This window comes from Belonocnema kinseyi, chromosome 7 (assembly GCF_010883055.1).
Source record: "Belonocnema kinseyi isolate 2016_QV_RU_SX_M_011 chromosome 7, B_treatae_v1, whole genome shotgun sequence".
Lineage (NCBI taxonomy): Eukaryota > Metazoa > Arthropoda > Insecta > Hymenoptera > Cynipidae > Belonocnema > Belonocnema kinseyi.
Genome location: NC_046663.1, coordinates 110,333,458 through 110,353,792, shown reverse-complemented (window position 1 = coordinate 110,353,792; position 20,335 = coordinate 110,333,458). Strand labels below are relative to the sequence as shown.

The 20,335-nt window shown below is 31.8% G+C and overlaps 2 protein-coding genes across 4 annotated transcripts in view; one reads left to right on the top strand and one right to left on the bottom strand.

Moving 5' to 3' along the window:
* The first annotated feature begins 9,431 nt into the window (after positions 1-9,431).
* On the top strand, positions 9,432-10,400 carry LOC117177003 (histone H1.2-like). The gene has a single exon (XM_033367447.1). It carries the CDS (start codon positions 9,493-9,495, stop codon positions 10,093-10,095), a length of 603 nt encoding a protein of 200 aa, XP_033223338.1. The 5' UTR covers positions 9,432-9,492; the 3' UTR covers positions 10,096-10,400.
* A 597-nt stretch (positions 10,401-10,997) lies between these two features.
* Positions 10,998-20,335, bottom strand: part of LOC117176926 (nuclear pore complex protein Nup155) — a 33,531-nt gene continuing 24,193 nt past the window's right edge. For 2 of the 3 annotated variants that reach the window (XM_033367323.1, XM_033367324.1), the window contains exons 19-26: positions 14,420-14,655; positions 14,193-14,340; positions 13,987-14,085; positions 13,778-13,898; positions 13,537-13,647; positions 13,339-13,459; positions 13,129-13,251; positions 11,180-11,306 (exon numbers count right to left, since the gene is read on the bottom strand). In XM_033367323.1, coding sequence (XP_033223214.1) covers positions 11,180-11,306; positions 13,129-13,251; positions 13,339-13,459; positions 13,537-13,647; positions 13,778-13,898; positions 13,987-14,085; positions 14,193-14,340; positions 14,420-14,655 — 1,086 coding nt within the window. Of the gene's footprint in view, positions 11,307-13,128; positions 13,252-13,338; positions 13,460-13,536; positions 13,648-13,777; positions 13,899-13,986; positions 14,086-14,192; positions 14,341-14,419; positions 14,656-20,335 lie in introns of all 3 variants that reach the window. The other variant, XM_033367322.1, reaches the window with a different exon arrangement.

The following is a 20,335-nucleotide window of genomic DNA, read 5'->3' as shown; positions in this document are numbered from 1 at the left end:
TCATAAAGAAATACTTTTCTCGAAATTCCATGCTGCTTGCTTAGAGGCATTCTAGTCGATCCGAGACCTACATTGTTCATAATTTATTATTTTTTAAATTATATAACACTATTTTGTAACTATTTTGAAAATTTTCGCTTTACAGTAACACCTTTCCGTGGATGATTATTAATTAATCACTAATTAATAGCATAAATATAGGTCAAGTTATTTATTGTATTGGTAGGGGTAGAATTTTACTTCAATTTAATTGGATTGATTACTGTAATTTCACACATAAAAAACATCTCGTTACTTAATTTTACATTTAGATAGTACTATCAATACACATTTAGATATTTACATGGACTGAGAAAATAATATTCACAATAGAATCCCGAAATTGTATAATTATCATAAATTTTTAATATAATGAGAAAATGCATGAACGTGAAGGAAGCTAAAGAGGTATGCCAAGACAGGAAAGTGTGGCGACAATTAGTTTATGAAAAGAGTGTCACTGGAGTGCCTGAAACAACAGACCTTGGATACTAATGGGTCCAGGTAGGGAGATTTACATGATGACTTTGCGAGGCTCTTCGCCTGATAAACAATCTGGCTCGGAGCAGTGCTGCGGAATGAACGTGTTATTTAAACAGGCCGCCAATGGCGAGAGTGTCAGAATATACTTTGTTCCCGTTAGGAGTATACGCCAGATGGCGCAGCGATTGCACTCCCCGCACCTCACTCCACTAGTCAAAGTTCAAAAATTCCAAAATGGTCAACAGTAACCACGGTAACTGTTCGTTGTTGTTTTCACCGGCAACATACTTCCCAAATAATTGCACAATCTTCTTTCTTCATAAAAACACATTTTCATATAGAAAACAGTCCAAAAACAACTATAAATGCATAAATAATTATTCTGACAATTATTTATGTATTTATACTTGTTTTTATATTGTTTTCTGCAATTTATATAGTTATTAAGTCTATTATCTGAAAAGTATCTGGGTATTATCGCGATTATCTGAACGGTCATCTATTTTCTTATCTTAGGGATATGAGCATACGCTAGATGGCTCCAACGTCGACTTTGTTGCGGCACATCTAAAGCATTGAGTGACCACCGCCTCTATTTAAATAAACAACACAGGAATTCTAGATCAATCTAAAAATCTATACCCTCCCCCCACGTTACTCCTTTTTTCAGCGAATATTTTATTTTATCATATTTTGGAGACTTGTGACTTGTAAATTTTATTTCATAAGAAGAATGTGTATCTAAACTCGAGATATCACATGGAATTATGCGAGTTTAACGTTAATTATTGAGTTACTTAGTTTCTTAGATTGCTAAAACTATCAATTATATTGAATATTATTTAATTATTTAAAATTTTTTTATTTTCTTGTAAGCTTTGAGGGGAAAATATTCAATATTACGAGAGATCATTTAAAAACTTCATAGGGCACAATTGTTACTCAATTTTTAAGTGAAAATACAACCAAACCTGGATTTAATTTGAATTTTTGGACTGAGTGTGACATTAAATCCGGAGTCTCGGAACTTATTTTTGCTCCTGTTTTTTCTCTTTCCTGTTTCTCTTTCTGTTGTGTAATGTTGAATGAGCACCGCACATCCTCCCGCAGCCCTTGTCACCAATCCCCGTCGCACGGCGTTAATTCTCGGAAACATTAAATGGAGGATCACGGAATCCAGGTTTGACTGTATTTCAGTTAACTCATTTTTCAGTCGGACGTGATTTAAAGGTTTTAAATTAAAAAATTAATTCAAAGTTCTAAATTTATAGTTATTAATACTCATTCTTGTCTATAGTAGTTATATTTGCAGACGTCCGCCGAAAGACGTATATAGGACAAGTTTAGGACTTGTGTGTCCACTGAGAACGTTATAGTTATTATACAATTAATTTGAAGCATTTTTAAAAAATTTTTTTGGTTTTCCCTGGCGGACCGAAAAAACCCAATGAAGCCTCTACAAATTACCCGTAAAGACCATATTGGGTCCCCATTCGGTTCCATTTAAAAAAAACTCGAAAAAACAGCAAAATCAACTTCCCCAGATAGCACAATAGTTTGCCGCAAGTGAGACAATTTCCGCCTTACGGCAACCTTATGAGGCAAACGTGAAGAAAACTTGCATCGTAAGTTTGATGGAAGCTTTCGAGGCAAACTTGACGGAATCTTACAACGCAATTTTGAGGGAAGCTTGTTTAGGAATATTGTGGAAACCTTGCAACGCATTATTTAGGGAAGCTTGCGACGCAATAGTTAGGAAAGCTTGCGAAGCAATATTGAGGACAGCTTGCACAGGAATACTCAGGGAGCATTTTTTAACAATAAAATAATCGCGCAAATGTATATAAGTACAGAATTAAGAGGCCAGTAAAAAACAAGTTATTCAATACCACACTGTTTATTATGTTTTTGCGAAAGTAAGTTTTATTTAATTTAATATTTATTATGTTTATTTAACGGGTAAGGTGAGTCCTACTTATAAATACTTATTTACTTAGTCAGTCTTTCAATTTAAATCTAAACGGTACTCAAATATTAGGTTTTAAATGTAATTTCTGTAGACTTAATCTTAATGACTTAAGTAATGAGGTAGGTACATGAATTCTCTAAACTCTCGCAACATGAAATTATAATATTAAGGAAGGTAAGTGTTAAAGGTATATTTCTAAACGTAAAAACTTTTTTATGTATGTAATATTAAAGCAGAATATTAATTTTAGAAATATATGAAGTAGGATGGGCCTAAAAATTTAAATTACATTTTATTCGAACTTTGAAAAACATACCCAATTATCATGAATTCTTAATTTGAGTCTACCTAGGAAAAAATCTCATTTTGCATGGACTCCTTGAAACTATTTCCTATTGAAAATGAACCTAGACAAAAATTAAGAAAACTTCAGTAATTAAAATTCCCATACCTGGGAATAAATGTAGATATTCACATTTTTGTTTCCTCAGCCTTCTCAATTTTTTACGGGTACTTGTGTAAGAAAACGTTTTTTAAGTCTGAAAATGTTTTTAGAAATCTTTGCCGAGTTTTGAAATGTTTTTTAGTGTTAAAAGATCCATAAAAATAATATTTTATTGTAGTTAAAGTGGAACTAAAAGTTTGTCAAAATTGATTCGTAGAACTAATTTGTTCAACTGATCTTGTATTGCCTAGTCCTGTGTTTCCTATGTCCATGGAACCAACTAAAAGGTTCCCTGCTTCAGAGGGCGTTGATGTACCCAATACTATTTATATAGGATTTTTAACCTTCCGTGTTTCGCCACCTGAGATGGCACCTTCTTATTTCGTCCTAACGAGATGACACCTCGTCATTTGGACACGTCGAGATGATCCCCTACACCTGCATACTTTAAACTTTTCATAGATTATAAGTAATTAACAATACAATTTTTTTATACCACGTTCTACTTGATTCTTGAAAAGAATATTTTCCGACACACAGTAATATACGTACAGAATATTGTAGCAACTCTGATAAAATAAAATTATGAAATATTCTAAACATTGAAGTACAAAAAATATTATATCGCCGGCAACTCGGAGCATCTGATATTTGCAAAGCCTAAGAAAGGCCAAACTTATTTTAAAGGTATGTGGGATAGATTTTACAGCAGACCGTATGCACATTTTTTTAGATATCTATGATCATTTATGTTTTATTCTAAGCAATAGTAAGTACCGAAATAAATAATGTCTTCTGGGATTTTGAAAGTTATAGTGTGTACTTCCTACTGGTAAAGATTATTTATGACCACCATCAACAATTATTTGACACTACCATGGTCAACACCTCGACATTTTATTGAACGAAGTTCACAAACTTGGAAGTCAAGCTAAGACTTTCTTGTCTTGGGTACTGGACAAATCAATTTTCTCTGTTTTCTCTCTCTGCAAGCAATAAAATTTTTCAATTTCAGTTATCGTTTGCCAAATTTATATTATTTTCTGGTCTTTCAATTTTAGCTTTAAATGCATAAAATCAAAATGTTCAAATATTGATGAATAGTTATTGATAAAATCTGTTGTGGGGTATTGGCAAAAAGTTGACTTTTTGAGCTAATGATTAACTAATGCATTGGTCACTGTTGATTCATCGTTTGACTAATGTGGTTCGTTCTGAAAAAAATATTTTAATTTCATTTTCAATCATTAAGAACCTCTTTTATTTTTCCTAAATTATTATGTATTCAATTCTAGTTATTTTAATTTTCTTTATCAGGAGCACAATTCCAAAGATTGTTTTTTTTTCACGTATAGTTGTCTGATGATGACCGACAGATTGGTAAAAAAGTTGTACATTGCAATACGTTTGTTTTTATTTAACAATAAGAGAAATTTGACTCGGATTCATCCCTATCTTTCCATTAATTTAATTTGATTGTAAGACCGATATAAATGAACTTCATGTTCCTATTAAGGTAACTCTTTTAAATCGATTGAAGAAAGGTTTAGTTTAAAAATCTGCCGCTCGCAAGTTTGAGCGCGCCGAGGGCGCGCGACTGTTGGTTCTCGCGCTTCGCGCTCGATAATATATTTATCTCGGTCTCCATAATGCATTTACCTCGCGCTACGCGCTCGATCTTTCGCCATAGACTTTAACGAACACATTCTCATCACGTATCTCGTGCTTCGCACTCAAGTTTATCCCTGAAATTTTAAATCATTCCCATAAATGTATATTATTATAATTCGTAACTAGCATTGGTATTAAAGCAGACGAAGTTTCATTGTCCCGTTAAAAAAATGGGCATTCTTAAAAAAAAAAAATGGTTATTAAACGTTGTATTGCAATTTTCTCGCATTTAGTAATCAAACTTTCTCTTCTCTTGCCATTTTTTCATATCGTCCGTTAATTAGCTTAAAAGATTCATTTTCGTGTGTTTTTTGGAATTTTGTAAATGCTATAACTCTAATAATTTTGTATTTTATGAAAAAAATCCTTAGATAAATTGTTCGAATTTTTGAATACTATGAATAGCCGTGCAGAGAATTTTTGAATTTTGAAAAAAGTGTTCTCAAAAATATTTAAAATGTGCCCACTTTTTGTATTTTTTATCCATAATGGCTGGCTAACGAACTTGGCCTTTAGTTCAGGACACTAAAAGAGTGCACCAGAGGCCAATCAAATAGATTAATTTTTTCAAAAGGTATCATGTTCACAGACAGACATACATACATACACCAAACAGACAGACAGAAACATTCGTAAAAACCTGTTTTTCGGATTCACGGGGTCTCAAAACGTGGACGTTTGACAAAAACTGGGAGGGGGGGGGGGTCAAATTTTACACAAAACTGATACCTTATCTTATGAGAATGTAAAAAAAATTAAGTAGTTGTTATTATAAGAGTATGGAATTGTAAAATTAAGTAATCAAGAAATATCCCATTGGGTAATTTTTACTTTCATACTACACCTAAGTACTGGCTTTCCCAGGAGCGCCACCAGAGGGCTAAGAAAATCTATGCAGAACTGATAAAAATATTTTAAAATATAGAAAAAAATACTATTTTCACGATTCGTTTGATTTTGTCTAGAGTGTTTCAAAACATCTCATATTAGAGTATGATAACTTACTATGTGGAGCGTTACCGGAAATTTTAGAAGAAATATTGCGCAAAAATATTGATAATTATTCACTGTTATTTACCTCAAAAAATGTTGCTGAATTAAATAAATCGTATTCCTATTTCTTAAAATAAAAAACATTGTCTCACAGTCAAATTATTCCAAGAATAATGTTTTGAAACAACAAAAAGAAGGACAAGTGATATGAATGAGATAAAATTGGACCTACTGCAATTTGAAAATTCTCCTGTTTGTAAAGATCTTAAAATTCATTATCAGCAATAATGTAATAATGGAATGACGATCCTACCCCTTTGGCATGGTACTTCCCAAACCTTAGCCAGAACTTCATCTAAAGACCATGAAGATCGTTCTTCACTCGAAGTAATCATGATGTGAATATTCAAAAGCCTTGAGTCACGTTCATCATACAACTGTTCTCTTGGTATCAGTTTCTTTCCGATTAGGCGAACATTATTATTCTCATAGCGTAAGATATTTTCAATTGACGCAAAGATCCTATCCTTCAAAAGAAGACAGCTGTCATTTACAACATTGCAATTAATACAGTACGACTTATTATTCATTACTTTATATTGTTGCACACGTTACTGCATTCTTCTGTTAATGGTCCATTATTGTGTGGCTGCTTTAAAGATAACTCCGGAGTCGATGATGATTCTTCCACAGCATCCTCTATTTCAGCGGCTTCCATTTCAGCATACCTCCGTGCTATTTGTTCAAGCTGCTTGTCCCCTTTTCTGATCATGCCTTTGATTGTTGTCATATAATTTTCAAAACGAAAAGCACTAAATCTATCCAGTACTCCATATTTCTTTACATCAATGCATATGTGTAATAGATTATGTACGTTATGGGATACGCATTCTTTTCCATAAATTCTTGCAAAATCTTTGACGAAATGTTCCAACATTTCGTGAGCACTATCTATGTGTCTGAAATCGTGAAGATGAGTCTCACTCACTAGAATAGACACTGCTGTATGTATCAGTAGAAAATTGGCATACGTTTCAGACGGTAAAATATTTTTTAAGACAATGGGCCCGGTATAAAGTAAAAAATTTCCTGAATTCGGTAGCTTTCCAAAAACCATATTCTCTTATTCATCGTGGTTCTCTCCCGAATTCACTTGGCATACTATATCGCAGTGTCAATCAGTTTTGCGAAATTTGTTCATACTAGATGCGCTTAGTCGAGATGCGCTTATATCGAGATTAGCTTTTTCACAACGCCGAGAAGAATTAGATGCATATAATCTAAGGACACACAAGGTATACAACCAAATCCGCCAATTGTATACAAGATAGACTCTCTACCAAAATCAAATTCCTCGCATAGATTGCGAGCGAAATCCTCGTCTTTTCTCATGTTTAACGGTCCTATCCCTGGAAAACAAATCCTTCCCTTTTGCCTTCCGTTTTTTCTTGTTACTTTCAATTTAACATACTGTCCCTCTATCAGACATTTAGAACAGATGTCGTACGCTGTGTGTCCCTTTAAATAAAAGGCAAATGACTTTGCTGGCGCATCGCAAATAACAGCACCAATTGAAACTTTCACATTTATATCATTCAATCCATTTTCACAAAGCTCTATGGCTTCTTCTACAAATGGTTTAAGAAACTCATTCGCATCTGTAGGTTTTTGTTTCCGTAGAATGCACCAACTGGATACACGTTTTTTGAGTTTATGTCTGAACATAAAGTAAGTCAAAGGCCTTCACCTTCGGACTTAGAAATAGGTAGCCCAATAATATGGCACTTTAATTTGACGTGTTCTAATTCCTTTTCTTTCCGTTTATTTCCTCGGAGTATGCTTAAAACAGCTCTTCTGAGACCAAAATGATAGTACTTTCCTAACTATTGCGTCGCAAACTTCCCTAAATAATGCGTTGCAAGATTTCCACAATATTGCTGAGCAAGCTTCCCTCAAAATTGCGTTGTAAGATTCCCTCAAGTTTGCCTCGAAAGCTTCCATCAAACTTACGATGCAAGTTTTCTTCACGTTTGCCTCACAAGGTTGCCGTAAGGCGGACATTGTCTCACTTGCGGCAAACTTGCCTAAAGCTTGTGGTGTAAGTTTCCGAAACTTTCACCGCAAACTTTAGGCAAGTTTGCTGCAAACTTTTGTGCTATCTGGGTTTAAATTGTTGAAATTGGGATTCTAGATTAAAATTCCCTATAGAAGGTCACGAAATAGTCGCAATAGTATTTTTTGCAACGGTAAAAAGTTTAAAAAAATATAAGACGTATAACGTCCGTTGGCTGCTACACTTCAAATGCATGGCCTGTAAGTAGCAGACAACAGGCGTTATAAGTCTTTTTTTTTTAACTTTTTACCGTTTAAAAAAAAACTATTACGATTATTCCGTGACCTTCCATAGGCTATTTTAAAGTAGAATCCGAATTTACACCATTTAAAAGTTGATTTTTCTGTTTTTTCGAGTTTTTTAAAAAGGGACCGAATGGGGTCTTTACGGGTACTTTGTAGAGGCTTCATTCGGTTCCTTTGGTCCGCCAGGGCCTACGGGACCGAAGGAACCGAATGGAGCATTTACAAAGTACCCGTAAAGACCCCATTCGGTCTCTTTTTAAAAAACTCGAAAAAACAGAAAAATCAACTTTTAAATGGTGTAAATTCGGATTCTACTTTAAAATAGCCCGGGTACTTTGTAGATGCTCCATTCGGTTCCTTCGGTCCCGTGGTCCTGGCGGACCAAAGGAACTGAATGGAGCCTCTACAAAGTACCCGTAAAGACCCCACTGTGTCCCCATTCGGTTCCTTTTTTAAAAAACTCGAAAAAACAGCAAAATCAAATTTTAAATTCTTAAAATTTTGATTCTACGTTGAAATTCCCTATAGAAGATCACGGAATGATCGCAATAGTTTTTTTTTGCAACGGTGAAAAGTTTAAAAGAATATAAGACGTATAACGCCTGTTCACTGCTAGACTTCAAACGCATCGCCTGTAAGTAGCAGTCAACAGGTGTTATACGTCTTATATTTTATTAAACTTTTTACCGTTTCAAAAAAACTATTACAATTATTCTGTGACCTTCTGTAGGGAATTTTAACGTATAATCCGAATTTCAACCATTTCAAAGTTGATTTTGCTGTTTTTTCGAGTTCTTTAAAAAGGAATCGAATGGGGACCCGATGGGGTGTTTACGGGTACTTTGTAGAGGCTCCATTCGGTGCTTTTAGTCGGCCAAGGGGGGTTATTAAATTTCTCCATAAGTTATGAAATATTAAAATTCATTCAAATTACTGAAAGTTTATTAATAACGAGCATTAATTTATAAAACGAAATGTTTCAAAACGTCGAGAAGTTTCTTGAATTGAACTTAAAATATACTTTACTTATTTTATCATTTGAATTGTGTGTAGTCATTTATTTACTTATTGCAAAAACAGATTCCAGGAAAGATCTTTTAACCTCGCATTACTTACCTTCATTAAAATGGAATACTTTAAACATTAATCTACAAAACAAAAAATACTTGCAGCCTTTATTTATTAAAATTACTATTTTGTTTAAATAATTTATGCTGCGAATTTGTAATCTAACGAAATACACGCTTCGCTATAATCACCCATCACTGAAGATATGAAGGCTGTTAAACCCAAAAAACTGGATTAACTTATCATTAATAATTTTTGAAAAATAAACAATTTTGTTCCAAGAATCAGTACTGAGTTGCGAATATTTGACCAACTGCTTGGACGAATTGCCGCAGAGTCTCTATAGCATCCGTGTTCTCTAATGATATCATTTGTTTAAAGAGCGGAAAATGATTGTCATTTGTCATTCTCCGAATCTATCATTTGAGAGTTGATTATCTGCAAGAAAGACATTTATTCTTCGAAAATGAGTGAAACTCAAGCTGTAGCATTACCAGCAGTCCAGGCAACGCCGAAGAAGTCTGTCACGTCGACGAAAGGCAAGAAACCAGCAACAAAATCGTCTCATCCTCGAACTTCTGAGATGGTGACAGCTGCTATTTCAGCCTTGCGGGAACGTGGTGGATCTTCGATTCAGGCAATCAAAAAATACATCGTCGGCACCTACATGCTTGATGCTGAAAAACAAGCGCCTTTCATCAAAAAGTACCTGAAAACTGCAGTCGAACAAGGCCAGGTCATCCAGACAAAAGGAAAGGGTGTGTCTGGATCTTTCAAATTGGCAAAATCGAGCGCAGCGAAACCAAAGGCTGCTGCCAAAACAAAAAGTGCCGCACAGAAGCCCATGAGTCTGAAGAAACCCCTAAAAACGGTGAGAAAGGTGGATATGGCCAAGAAAACTGCTGTGGCGAGAAAGTCTCCAGTCAAGAAGCCTACTACGAAGAAGTTGGTGTCTAAGAAGACTTCCGGACCTGCATTGAAAAAGATTCCTGCGAAGGCGAAGAAAACTGCCAAGTCTCCAACAGCGAAACCCAAAGCACCGAAATCGAAGACGAAAGCTGCCAAATAAGACAGATAAAGCATACAACATCACAATCGGCCCTTTTCCGCGCTATTAATTTATTTTCATAAAGAATAGTTTTTTTTTTGTGTGAAAACATGTTGATTTGATTTCAATTTTAGAACTTAAGAAAGTTTTCGATCGTTCTGGAAGTGGTAATTAAGTATAAAAGTAAAATCACAATTGAATTCAATTTGTTCGATTATTATCAGATATAACACTGAACATTTTCAAAGATTTTGTTTTAAATAAGTGTTTCAAAAAATTTATAATCGTCAATTCTGAAATATTCAATTTTGAAATTCTCTATAGAATAACTGATAAACACCTAAAACATCCACATAATGCGATTTATATCACTTCTAATTTTAAGTTAATCTTAGTGTATTTATAAATGTCTAATATTACTAGTCTACTAAAAATATAATTATTATTTTATTCGTGAATAAACTAACTTTTTCCGAAACAATGTCTTCCAATCTTATTAGTAAATTTAAAAAATCCCATTTAAATGCCTTAATAAGCTAAGAAAAGTTACAACTCACTTTATTTCCTCATCTGCATTAATTTATTAGGTTGTAACAGTGAACATATTTTTATTTTATTTTGTGAAATCAGAGTTTAAAAATGCTTGCATTTTGAATTTCACACGTGATTTTGTAGACGCTCCTATAACGAATTTTCCAAAATAATATTTAACACTAATGCTAAAAATGTATTCTTCACAGTTTCATGAACTTGATAACATAATAATAGCCATATATATGGCAAAAACAAATAATATTTTCAGCTTCTAATTATTATTTCTAAACCCGGTCTATTTCATCACATAATTTGAACATTTTCAACCAAATAAAAAATAGTACCTATTGATAAAAAGGAGATATAAAATAAATAATTTTTATCAGAACTTCCTTTAATAACGGAATGTGTTTATTTAAAAATAACAATTGCAAAACATCAAATTATGTAAAAAAAGCACTGCGCAGACCAGTAAAAATATCGAGTTTCTCTTTGGGTTTTTACACGACGTTATATTATGAAAGTCTTCAAAACTAATCATCATGATTCACCTAAGCTTCACACTGGAAGCTCACAAACGATTAAGAACACTTTGTATGGATCTCAGTTTTTCTATCAATTGTCCTCCATTTGGTTTGCTAAAGAGGATCGTCAAGCATTTCGAAATAACGTCCTGACACTTGGTAATTATTTTCATCCTGCAATAAAAATTATTAAAACTGATATCTATGTTTAATGATCGAATTCATTTTAAATTTGACAGGCTAACATGCTTGAGTGGCAAAAGCGTTGAAAACGGTGTATACAAAATTGAACAGCATATAAGAAGTAGGTATGTTGTTCAATATAATGTTAATAAAAAAACGTATGTGTTTTTAAATTTACTACAGTAATACATTAAGCCGTAGGCTTTGATACCGTCTGTTCAAACTTCAGTTTTAATGCAAATCAACTTTGATTAATTAATCTAGAACATTTTCAAATTGTGTCTAATTGAAAAATTTCATTAACATAATTGGTTAATCTTGTTAAAATCTAATAAAAATAACGTTTTAAACTTACGGATTTCTTAATAACAAAAATTGCACATTTTTGAAAATTATCTAACTTTAAATTTTGGGCTAATTAACCAATTTCATGAGAATACTTTCGAAAGATATTTTATATCTAGTAGAAATTTGGATTGATATTACTTGATCCATTAACTATTTTTTTTCCATTTTTTGACCATTTTAAAAATGTTGAAAAGCTTAAAAACTTTAAATATTTATCGAAATTAAAAATGTCATTAGGATAATTTTTAAATCTTTTTGTCGTGTACCAAAAAATTCGATAAAAATGTCTAAAACTCGTAAAAAATATATTTAATATCTAGTCAAAACTCTGAACGAAATTTCCTAATCTATCAGAAAGATTTTTTTTCCTATTTTGTAAACACTTTCAAAATTATGAGAAGTATATAACTTTTCTACATTTCAACGAAATTAAACATTTTATTTGTATAATTTGCAAGTCTTCTAACCATCTTTATGAAACTTGGACACAAGTATATAAGACTCATAAAAATTATAGTAAAATATATTTTATATCTAGTGAAAACTTTGCATGAAATTTCCTAATCTTTCATAAAGATATTTTCTTCTCCAGGTACCCATACATACAGACAGACGCTGAAATTTTATATTACAGTGATGTAGTCTCGAAACCTAAACCAATACAGATATTTCACTTTTTCAAGAGAATTTTTAATTTCTTTTTATGATAACTGAAACTTCGAATTTTTTGCACCAACGAGACGAGGAATGAAAAAATTCAACAGAGCAAAGTTGATGCACTTGAAAAATTCGAAACAAATTTGTTATCACTTTTCTCTGTTCTGCGTTTTATTCGAAATTTTTGCTTGAATATGACTAAAGTCAGCTAAAATTGTACTTTTCTCAAAACAATACAATTTGGTGAACAAAATATAATGCGTAAATCTACAAGTTAAAAATATTTTGTCCATACAAGTTTTGAAATTTTACTGTTTTAAGAAAAATACTATCATAGCTGACTTTATTCATATTGTAGGGAAAATGTCTAAAAACGAAACGTAAGACAGAGAACAGTGCTAAGAAACTTTTTTTGTAAAAGTTTTCAGGTTTAAAGATTTTCAGAAAATCCGTCGCCATTTGTGCAATTAAAATTTTTTGGTGAATTTCGGCTGTGAACGGAAAGATTTATCTGCAAGGCTTCAATATAAAATATCAAAGAATTCTTTATAGACTGCGTCACCAATTCCAACAGTTTTAATACTTATAAATAAAAAACATTTTTTTTATTAATCGATCAAATACCCTCGAAATCAACGTATTTTGTTTCGAAACGATTCTGTGACTTGAGCATGTATAACCTGTCCGATTCGAAATTAATTCGGTCTTAAATTAAAATAGATTTATTATTCGATTCTAAATTCTATATAATTAAAATATTAATATAATAATAGAATTGAAATTTCAATAACCTAGAACATTCTCTCACCTGTTGTAATTATTTGACACGTTCGAGTTCGATATAAAATAATTAACTAAATTTGCAGTCGATTCAATCAGATGAAACTCGTTACCCTCATTCAACCAAGTGCGATTGTTCCCTCCAATCAATCTGAAAAAATCAAGAAATAAATTCGGAATCAGTTAAAAAAAAAACAAAGAATTTGGAAAAAAAATTTGTATTTCAATTGTGTCTTACTTATCGTAGTAATCCAACAGATCTTCTATCGGAACTCCTAATTGCAGAAGTCCTCTAATTATATGATCGTTGGATATTTTCAGTCGACAGGCTCGTATTTCAAGTTGTTTCAATAAGAAATCTTTAAAAAATAAATCTTAATTATAATTTAAACTTATTCAAATAACGTTGCAAAAAAGATAATTATTATTTTTTAACCTATGGGGAAACAATGAGGACTTCCAGAATATTCTTGCCCAAGTTGCTTAATTTTGCTCATCAGAATTGCTATCTTGTCTTCCGATGCTGGAGCCGCAGCATTTCTTAATTCTGAAACCGATTTTTTTCACATTGTTATCAAATCAAAAAATTAGGCATGTTGTAAAAATAAATTTTCAAGTGAATACATGAAAAGTCTGATGGAATTGTAATGAATCAAATTATAAAAATCAATTTTTACCATTATCGATAATGCTGGTCCAAATTCCTTGGATCAACATCGAATCCTGATGTCCGGAACAATGGATTATCGCCAGCTTACACTCCCAAAGTTGAAGCGGCTCAGCGTATTCTTCGTACAACTGAAAATGTTCAAGTTGTTAAAATTCTGAATCTAAAAATCTAAAATAAAAGAGTAGTTATTCAATATTTTAATAAACTTGAACAAACCTGTGTAATATCTAGTAAAGAAGAATTGAGTCTAATTTTCGCATCTCGAACAGAAACAGAGTCAAGAATATTTTCCTGATTCGTAATAGTTTCCAATATCTGAAAAATGAAAATAGATTCAAGACTAATAATGATTCGCAATTTCAAATGCAGATCTTTAATCCAAAGAAATTTATGTTTATTTGTAAACTTTTTTTAAATTATACCTGTTGTTGTATTCTCGCCACCTCCACTTTGTCTTCCAGTTCTCGTAGAAAAACTCCAAGATAGGGAGCATAACCGGCTCTATCACTTCGCATACAAACAACAGCACGAGCTAAATATTCGACTCGTTGCGATAACGGTACGCCAGATCTGTAAACGAAATTTTGGACATTAGAATAAATAACAAACAAAAAACCATTGCAATTGAGGAATTTAAATTATATTGTACCCAGGTTTTGTGGCTAAAGAATCTAAAATTTTAGCAGCAGCTGCGTGATTTTTATTCCTTTCGTAATACTGCCAGAGTAACTCCGGAGCTCCAACACGAATTAGATAAGCCTCCAAAGAAGGAGCTGCAAGGGCAATAAGTTCTCCATGAAGTCCTTTTTCAATCATCCACATGTACACAGCAGCGTGTAAAGTTTCACAAGGTGAATGCAAAGCCTCGTCGATAATCTGGTGTAGCTGCAATTGATCAATTGAAAATGTTTTACAAATTCACACTTCTTTTTATTTGATTTAACTACAGAAAATTGCGAACACTAATAATAAAAATAAGAATTAGATGCAATTAATAAATTGGTAAAGAAATAATATAATTATCAGATCTTTTTGAATTTTGAATCTTTTACCATAGAACTAATAAATTGAAAATAGGGTGGTCACTGAACCAGAGAATGATCGGTAATTTTTTAAACATAGAAAACCCGGACAATGACACTTAATTAATCTTTTTACCGGAAATTGTAAAAATTGTAAAAAAAAATTGATTTAATCATTTGAAATATCATAAATTAAATATCACATAATATAAATCTAATTTTAAATAAGTAGGATGTTAACTATTTTTTTTTTATTTAAGTTCAATTATTAATTGTTTCAATCGTGGAATCAAGTTTGTCAGAAATTATCATAAATCAAAAATGCAATTACAAATCAAATATGCAACATCTTGCATATCTGCGATTTGGTTTCCGAGAATAAATCGGGAAATATGCCATTTTTTTATTCCCCTACCCCTGTAACAACTACAGATCATAATACGATAGGCAAATTGCTAGAAAAAAAATACAAAATTCTCTTTCCTGATCAAAATGAAATCTTAAAGATTTCCCAGTTTCTGATTGGCTGATAAAAAATTAACGAAGTCCACCTGGTCACACGCTTTTAGTATTGAATTGTATAATTTTATAATAAGATAATTTTTTGCAGAAAATACTAATGTTTTTAAAAATTCTAATTTAAATTTATGACCACAGATTTTCCGGATCTGATCACGAATTGTTCAAAGAACCAAAAATTCTCGGATTTCCTGGGTTGCTAGACACCCTGATTTATAAAAATGTGTAATTTAAAATTCGTCAGTTGAACGGCCTTTTGTTCAAAATTGTTCAAATGAAAAGTATCAGAAGATTACGTTTTAAAGATGTAAACTATTTATCGTCAAAATTAAAAGTTTAAAATTCAAAATTTGAACTTGAGTGCCTTAATCTGCAGTTAGGTTTTTGTCACTTTAAATGAAAAAAATTTCTGCTTTAAGTGATTATAGAGAACTTAAGAGATGAAACATTTCTGAGGAATTTCAAATGATTTCGTAAAATTTCAGAAATTTAAAGGATTTCGAAGATTTAAGGAATTTTACAATAATTTTATTTACAGAATTTAAGCGTTTTTAATGGATTTCAGTTAATTTCAACAATTTCAGGGGATTTAAAAACTTTTAGGGTATTTTCAAAGATTTCAGGGAATTAAAAAACAAATCAAATTTCAAGAGTTTAAAAGATATCACCACTTTTTAAGGAAGTTTAAAAGATATTTGAAGATGTTTTACGGGATTTTATTCGATTTTGTGAAATTACTGGGGATTTCACGAGTTAATGCAAGGACCGGTCACTGATATTTTATGTGACTCCCAGACTTTCGAAAGATCTTGTGGAGGTCAGTAGGAATCTCTAAATTCTATTGCGTTGTTCCTTGGTTAGTCTCAGTTAGTCTCGGTTAGTCTCAGTAAGTCTCAGTAAGTCCAGTCGGCTGGTTCGGCGAAATACCCGTCGGAAAGATTCGTAACTCAGTCGGGAACACTCGGGAGATCTGTTTCTAGTACCACGCGATTAACTTTTCTAGGGAGTCTCGTAGTAACTCACGAGAAATCTGGAGTTAGTCAGAGGGACGTCTCTACGAAATCTTGGTTATTCCGGTGGCAGTCACTGTTAGTCTGCCTTCCTGATTTCTGAGTGACTAGCCCCTCGAGTTAATGGATGTTAAAAATTTGAAAGGATTTTAAAGTGTTAAGGGTATTTAAAAAATACATAAAAATTAACGAGATTTGAATTTTGAAAGGGGTTTAAAATAATTTTATTTCTAGAGAACTTAAGGGAACAAATGAAATTTCAAGGGGTTTCTAGGGATTCAGCCAAAAAGTATAGCCGGGTAAAATGATTTTTCCCAAAATTTCAAACCGTTAGCCGCCATATTGGATGAGCTAGGGGGGACGTCTATTTTCGTTTCTTTTTCTCTGTTTCTGTTAGAAAAAATCAAAAAAATGCACAACACTTATGTTAATCATGCTCAATGTGCATGATTTTTTCGAAAAAAATTGAATTTATCGGCAAAAACTTTCTAAAAAATCATGCACGTTGAGAATAATTGAAAAAAGTTCTATACATTTTTCAGATTTTCTCCAACGATAGAAACAAGGAAAAAAAATTAAAACGAAAATGGACGCCCCCCCCCTCCCCCAAACCTAGCGCATCCAATATGGCGGTTAACGATCTGAAATTTTGAGAAATTTTTTTTTATAGTATGCTTTTAAATGACTAACAACGGCTTTAAAAAATGATAAGCTTATAAGGGACTTTTATGGATTTTAAGGAATGTAAAATCATTGAGGAGTTTTAAAGAATTTTCAGAGGATCTCCATAACACATTCCAGGATTTTCTGAAAGGATATCAACGGATGTCAAAGTTTTTAGCATACATATGTCTAAAAAGCTCCAAAAGGATTTCACGGGATTTTATGGGAGTTTTATATTGTATATCAGTCGACAAAAATAGTTAATACCTCGATGTAATATTTAAAAAATTAGATGATACTATTTTCCGTGAAATAAAAATTTTTTAAATATTTTTCTACGGCACTATTCAATTGTTTAAGGGGGGGGGGGGGTACGTTCACATCTGGCGTAAAAAGGGCTATTTATGGCTCTGGAATTTCAAGTTTTCTGTCAAAAATGTTCAGTAAAAAACTATTTGCAGTCGAAACTTTAAAATAGCTTACATGGAAAGCATGTAAACATTGCTCACTTTTGATTGAATAAACGTTATTAGAATATTATCTCGCGGGTTTTTTTCATCAGAAAGATGAACTTTAAAATTTTGTGAATTTGGTAATATGATATATAACCACTGTCAAGAAAAAAGATAAAAAAAGTGCTCAAACGATGGTAAAAAGCTATTAAACGAGAAGTTTATAAAGTGAAATATATGTCGACATTTTTTATACATAGTCGATGACTGTCAATTCTTGATCTCTTTTTTTAAATACAAATTCACCGGTCTAGTTTTTATGTAAACATTTTTTCTAGATAAACTTGCTCATCGCAACGTAATAAAATATAATTATTAATAATGCATTCAGTTTAAAGTTTTTGTTTAAGGTTTTTGTTTAAATTTTAAATAATAATTAGGTTCTCGCTTTATTTTATGTTTAAGTATAATCATATGAATAAACTATTATTTATTATAAGCAAATTATAACTGAATTAATTTACGTTTGCACTCTTTTGGTTAATAATAAGCAGTAAAAAATTAACTTTAAATAATAATCATTGTTTTTTAATTAAATGGGTTGCAAAATTTGATTGTTATCTTACGAAAAAGTATTATAGGAAAATTATTATAGGTCTGTAATGCATTTCCTATAATTTGTAAGTGGTTATGAACATAACAGGATTTTTTTCTTCTAATTATTTATATTTCTATTCAAATCATTATTATCATATTTAATTTTACATTTATTAATTAATTTCACATGAATTAATTGTTTACTTTTCATAACAATATAACCATCTTTACCATTTTTAACAATTAACAAAATAATTAATTATTAAAGTTATTAATTAAGAAACAATTATAGAAAAATAATTATAGAATAAATAAATAAATAATTTGTTGAATGATTACTGCTTATATTAATTATGTACTTGTATTAAGTTGAGAAATCTGAAAATTAAGAATAGAGAGAAATCTATCAGTTCTAAGGGTGTTTAATTATGCTTAATAGTCTGTCCCTGAAGTTTGGTTTCCACTCGGTGACACTCATATTGTAAGATAGAACTCGAAAAGGATCTCTTTAAAACTTTAAAGAAAAAATTAAGAATAATAAATTTTATTCCTGTGTTAGTATTCATATAAGCACGATAATATGTATGATTACACCGTATGATTTTCGCGTTATCAAAATCGGAAACATATTTTTACAGATTCTGATAAAATAAGAATAAAACTAAAGATGTGGATATACTGACAAATAGAAGACGAAACAACTATTTTACAGTTTTTTAAAGATTTTTAGTTAACTCTAAATTTTTTTTAATAATTTCGAAATTTAATATTTCAGTCGGAAGCACTGCAGAATACATATTTTACATTTGGAAATATATATAATTAAAAATTTGTCATAAGGACAACCGCAGGATTTCGCCGGGAGCGGGTGCTAATCTGAAAAATTGCACCCGCTTCCAGCCAAATCGCGGTAAAATTTCAGCCACAACCACGTCTCACAACCGTGAGATAGTCTGTAAAGGAATCAATACGACGATCCAGCAAAAGCCTCGTGCACCCTAAGAACACGGAGCGCCCCAAGGACAACCGCCTTCTGCATTTTTCCCGCAAGTGTTCTAGCAATTTGTTGACACGCAGGGATGCTTTTTAGCCCATTATCAAGTGAAAGCTTGGCACCTCCAAGAGCGCCGATGATAAGGACGATCAGTTTAACAGAATATTCCGGGTACAATCGTTGCAACTCCCTTATAAGGTCTCGATAACTCTCTTTCTTTTCATTCTCCTTGGCTATGACGTTTTTGTCAGTTGGTGCCGAAAATTCGATAACGAACATGGTCGGCTTCTCGAAGTCAAGAAGAACCATGTCAGGCCTCGAGTGAGCAACAGAAACAATTGTCGAGAATATAAAGTTCCAGTATATGCGGTACTTCCCATTCTCGACAATTGACTCAATTTCCCTAGGAGCATTTAGAGGAGCGATATTAAGGTGAATGCCGTAGGAGTGACAGAGATGGTAATAAAGCACTCTTAGTTCCGCATTGTGCTTTTGACTGTAGGTCGTTCCCGCGTGAGTTGGACAACTAGATAGTATGTGAGCTAAATGCTCGGGGTGTGCATGGCACGCCCTGCAGCTATAATATATATCTATATATCATACACACACACCCACCCACCCCACACACACACACCATAGACATGATTCTTGATCTCTGAATTTGGAAGTTTCATTTTATTTTAGGCGTCAAATATTGCGAAGAAATTACTTCAGTTGGTTTTTTAAAGTCCTATTTAAAATAATAAATCAAGTCTAAATTGCATAAATTCTTGGCAGTATTAACTGAGAAGTAAAAAGACTTTGTTAAAAATATAAAGATATAAATAATATTTATATATCCACATTAATATTTTAATACTAAATTTCAATTTAGGATTGAAAACAAGCTATTTTAATCATTTTTAAAATTTAAGCTACTTATGCAGTAATCGGTGTTAGAAAATGTATTTATTTATTAGAACGTATTTATTTATCAGAATGTATTTATGAAGAAATAAAATACGAAATGTTGTCTACTTAAAAAAAAAAAAAACACGCTTTAAAATGACATAATGTTAAATCTAAATTCAAAGTATTTTTTTTTAAATTGATAATATTATATAAATTTCAATTATTAATTAAATAAAGAAACAAAAAATTGTAATTTCATACTTATTTAGCCATTTTGTAATTATTTTTAAGTCCACACAATTACGTTGTATTTTTTGTCGTTGAAATTGACGATATATACAATCAGTTACGTGTTAAGGTTAATGACAGATAGTTATTCTTATTCTTTTTAAATAATTTATTTTTCTTATTATTGTT

Bases quoted from the DNA above. Each gene is read 5' to 3' on its own strand.
- LOC117177003 (XM_033367447.1), top strand. From the start codon at position 9,493: ATGAGTGAAACTCAAGCTGTAGCATTACCAGCAGTCCAGGCAACGCCG.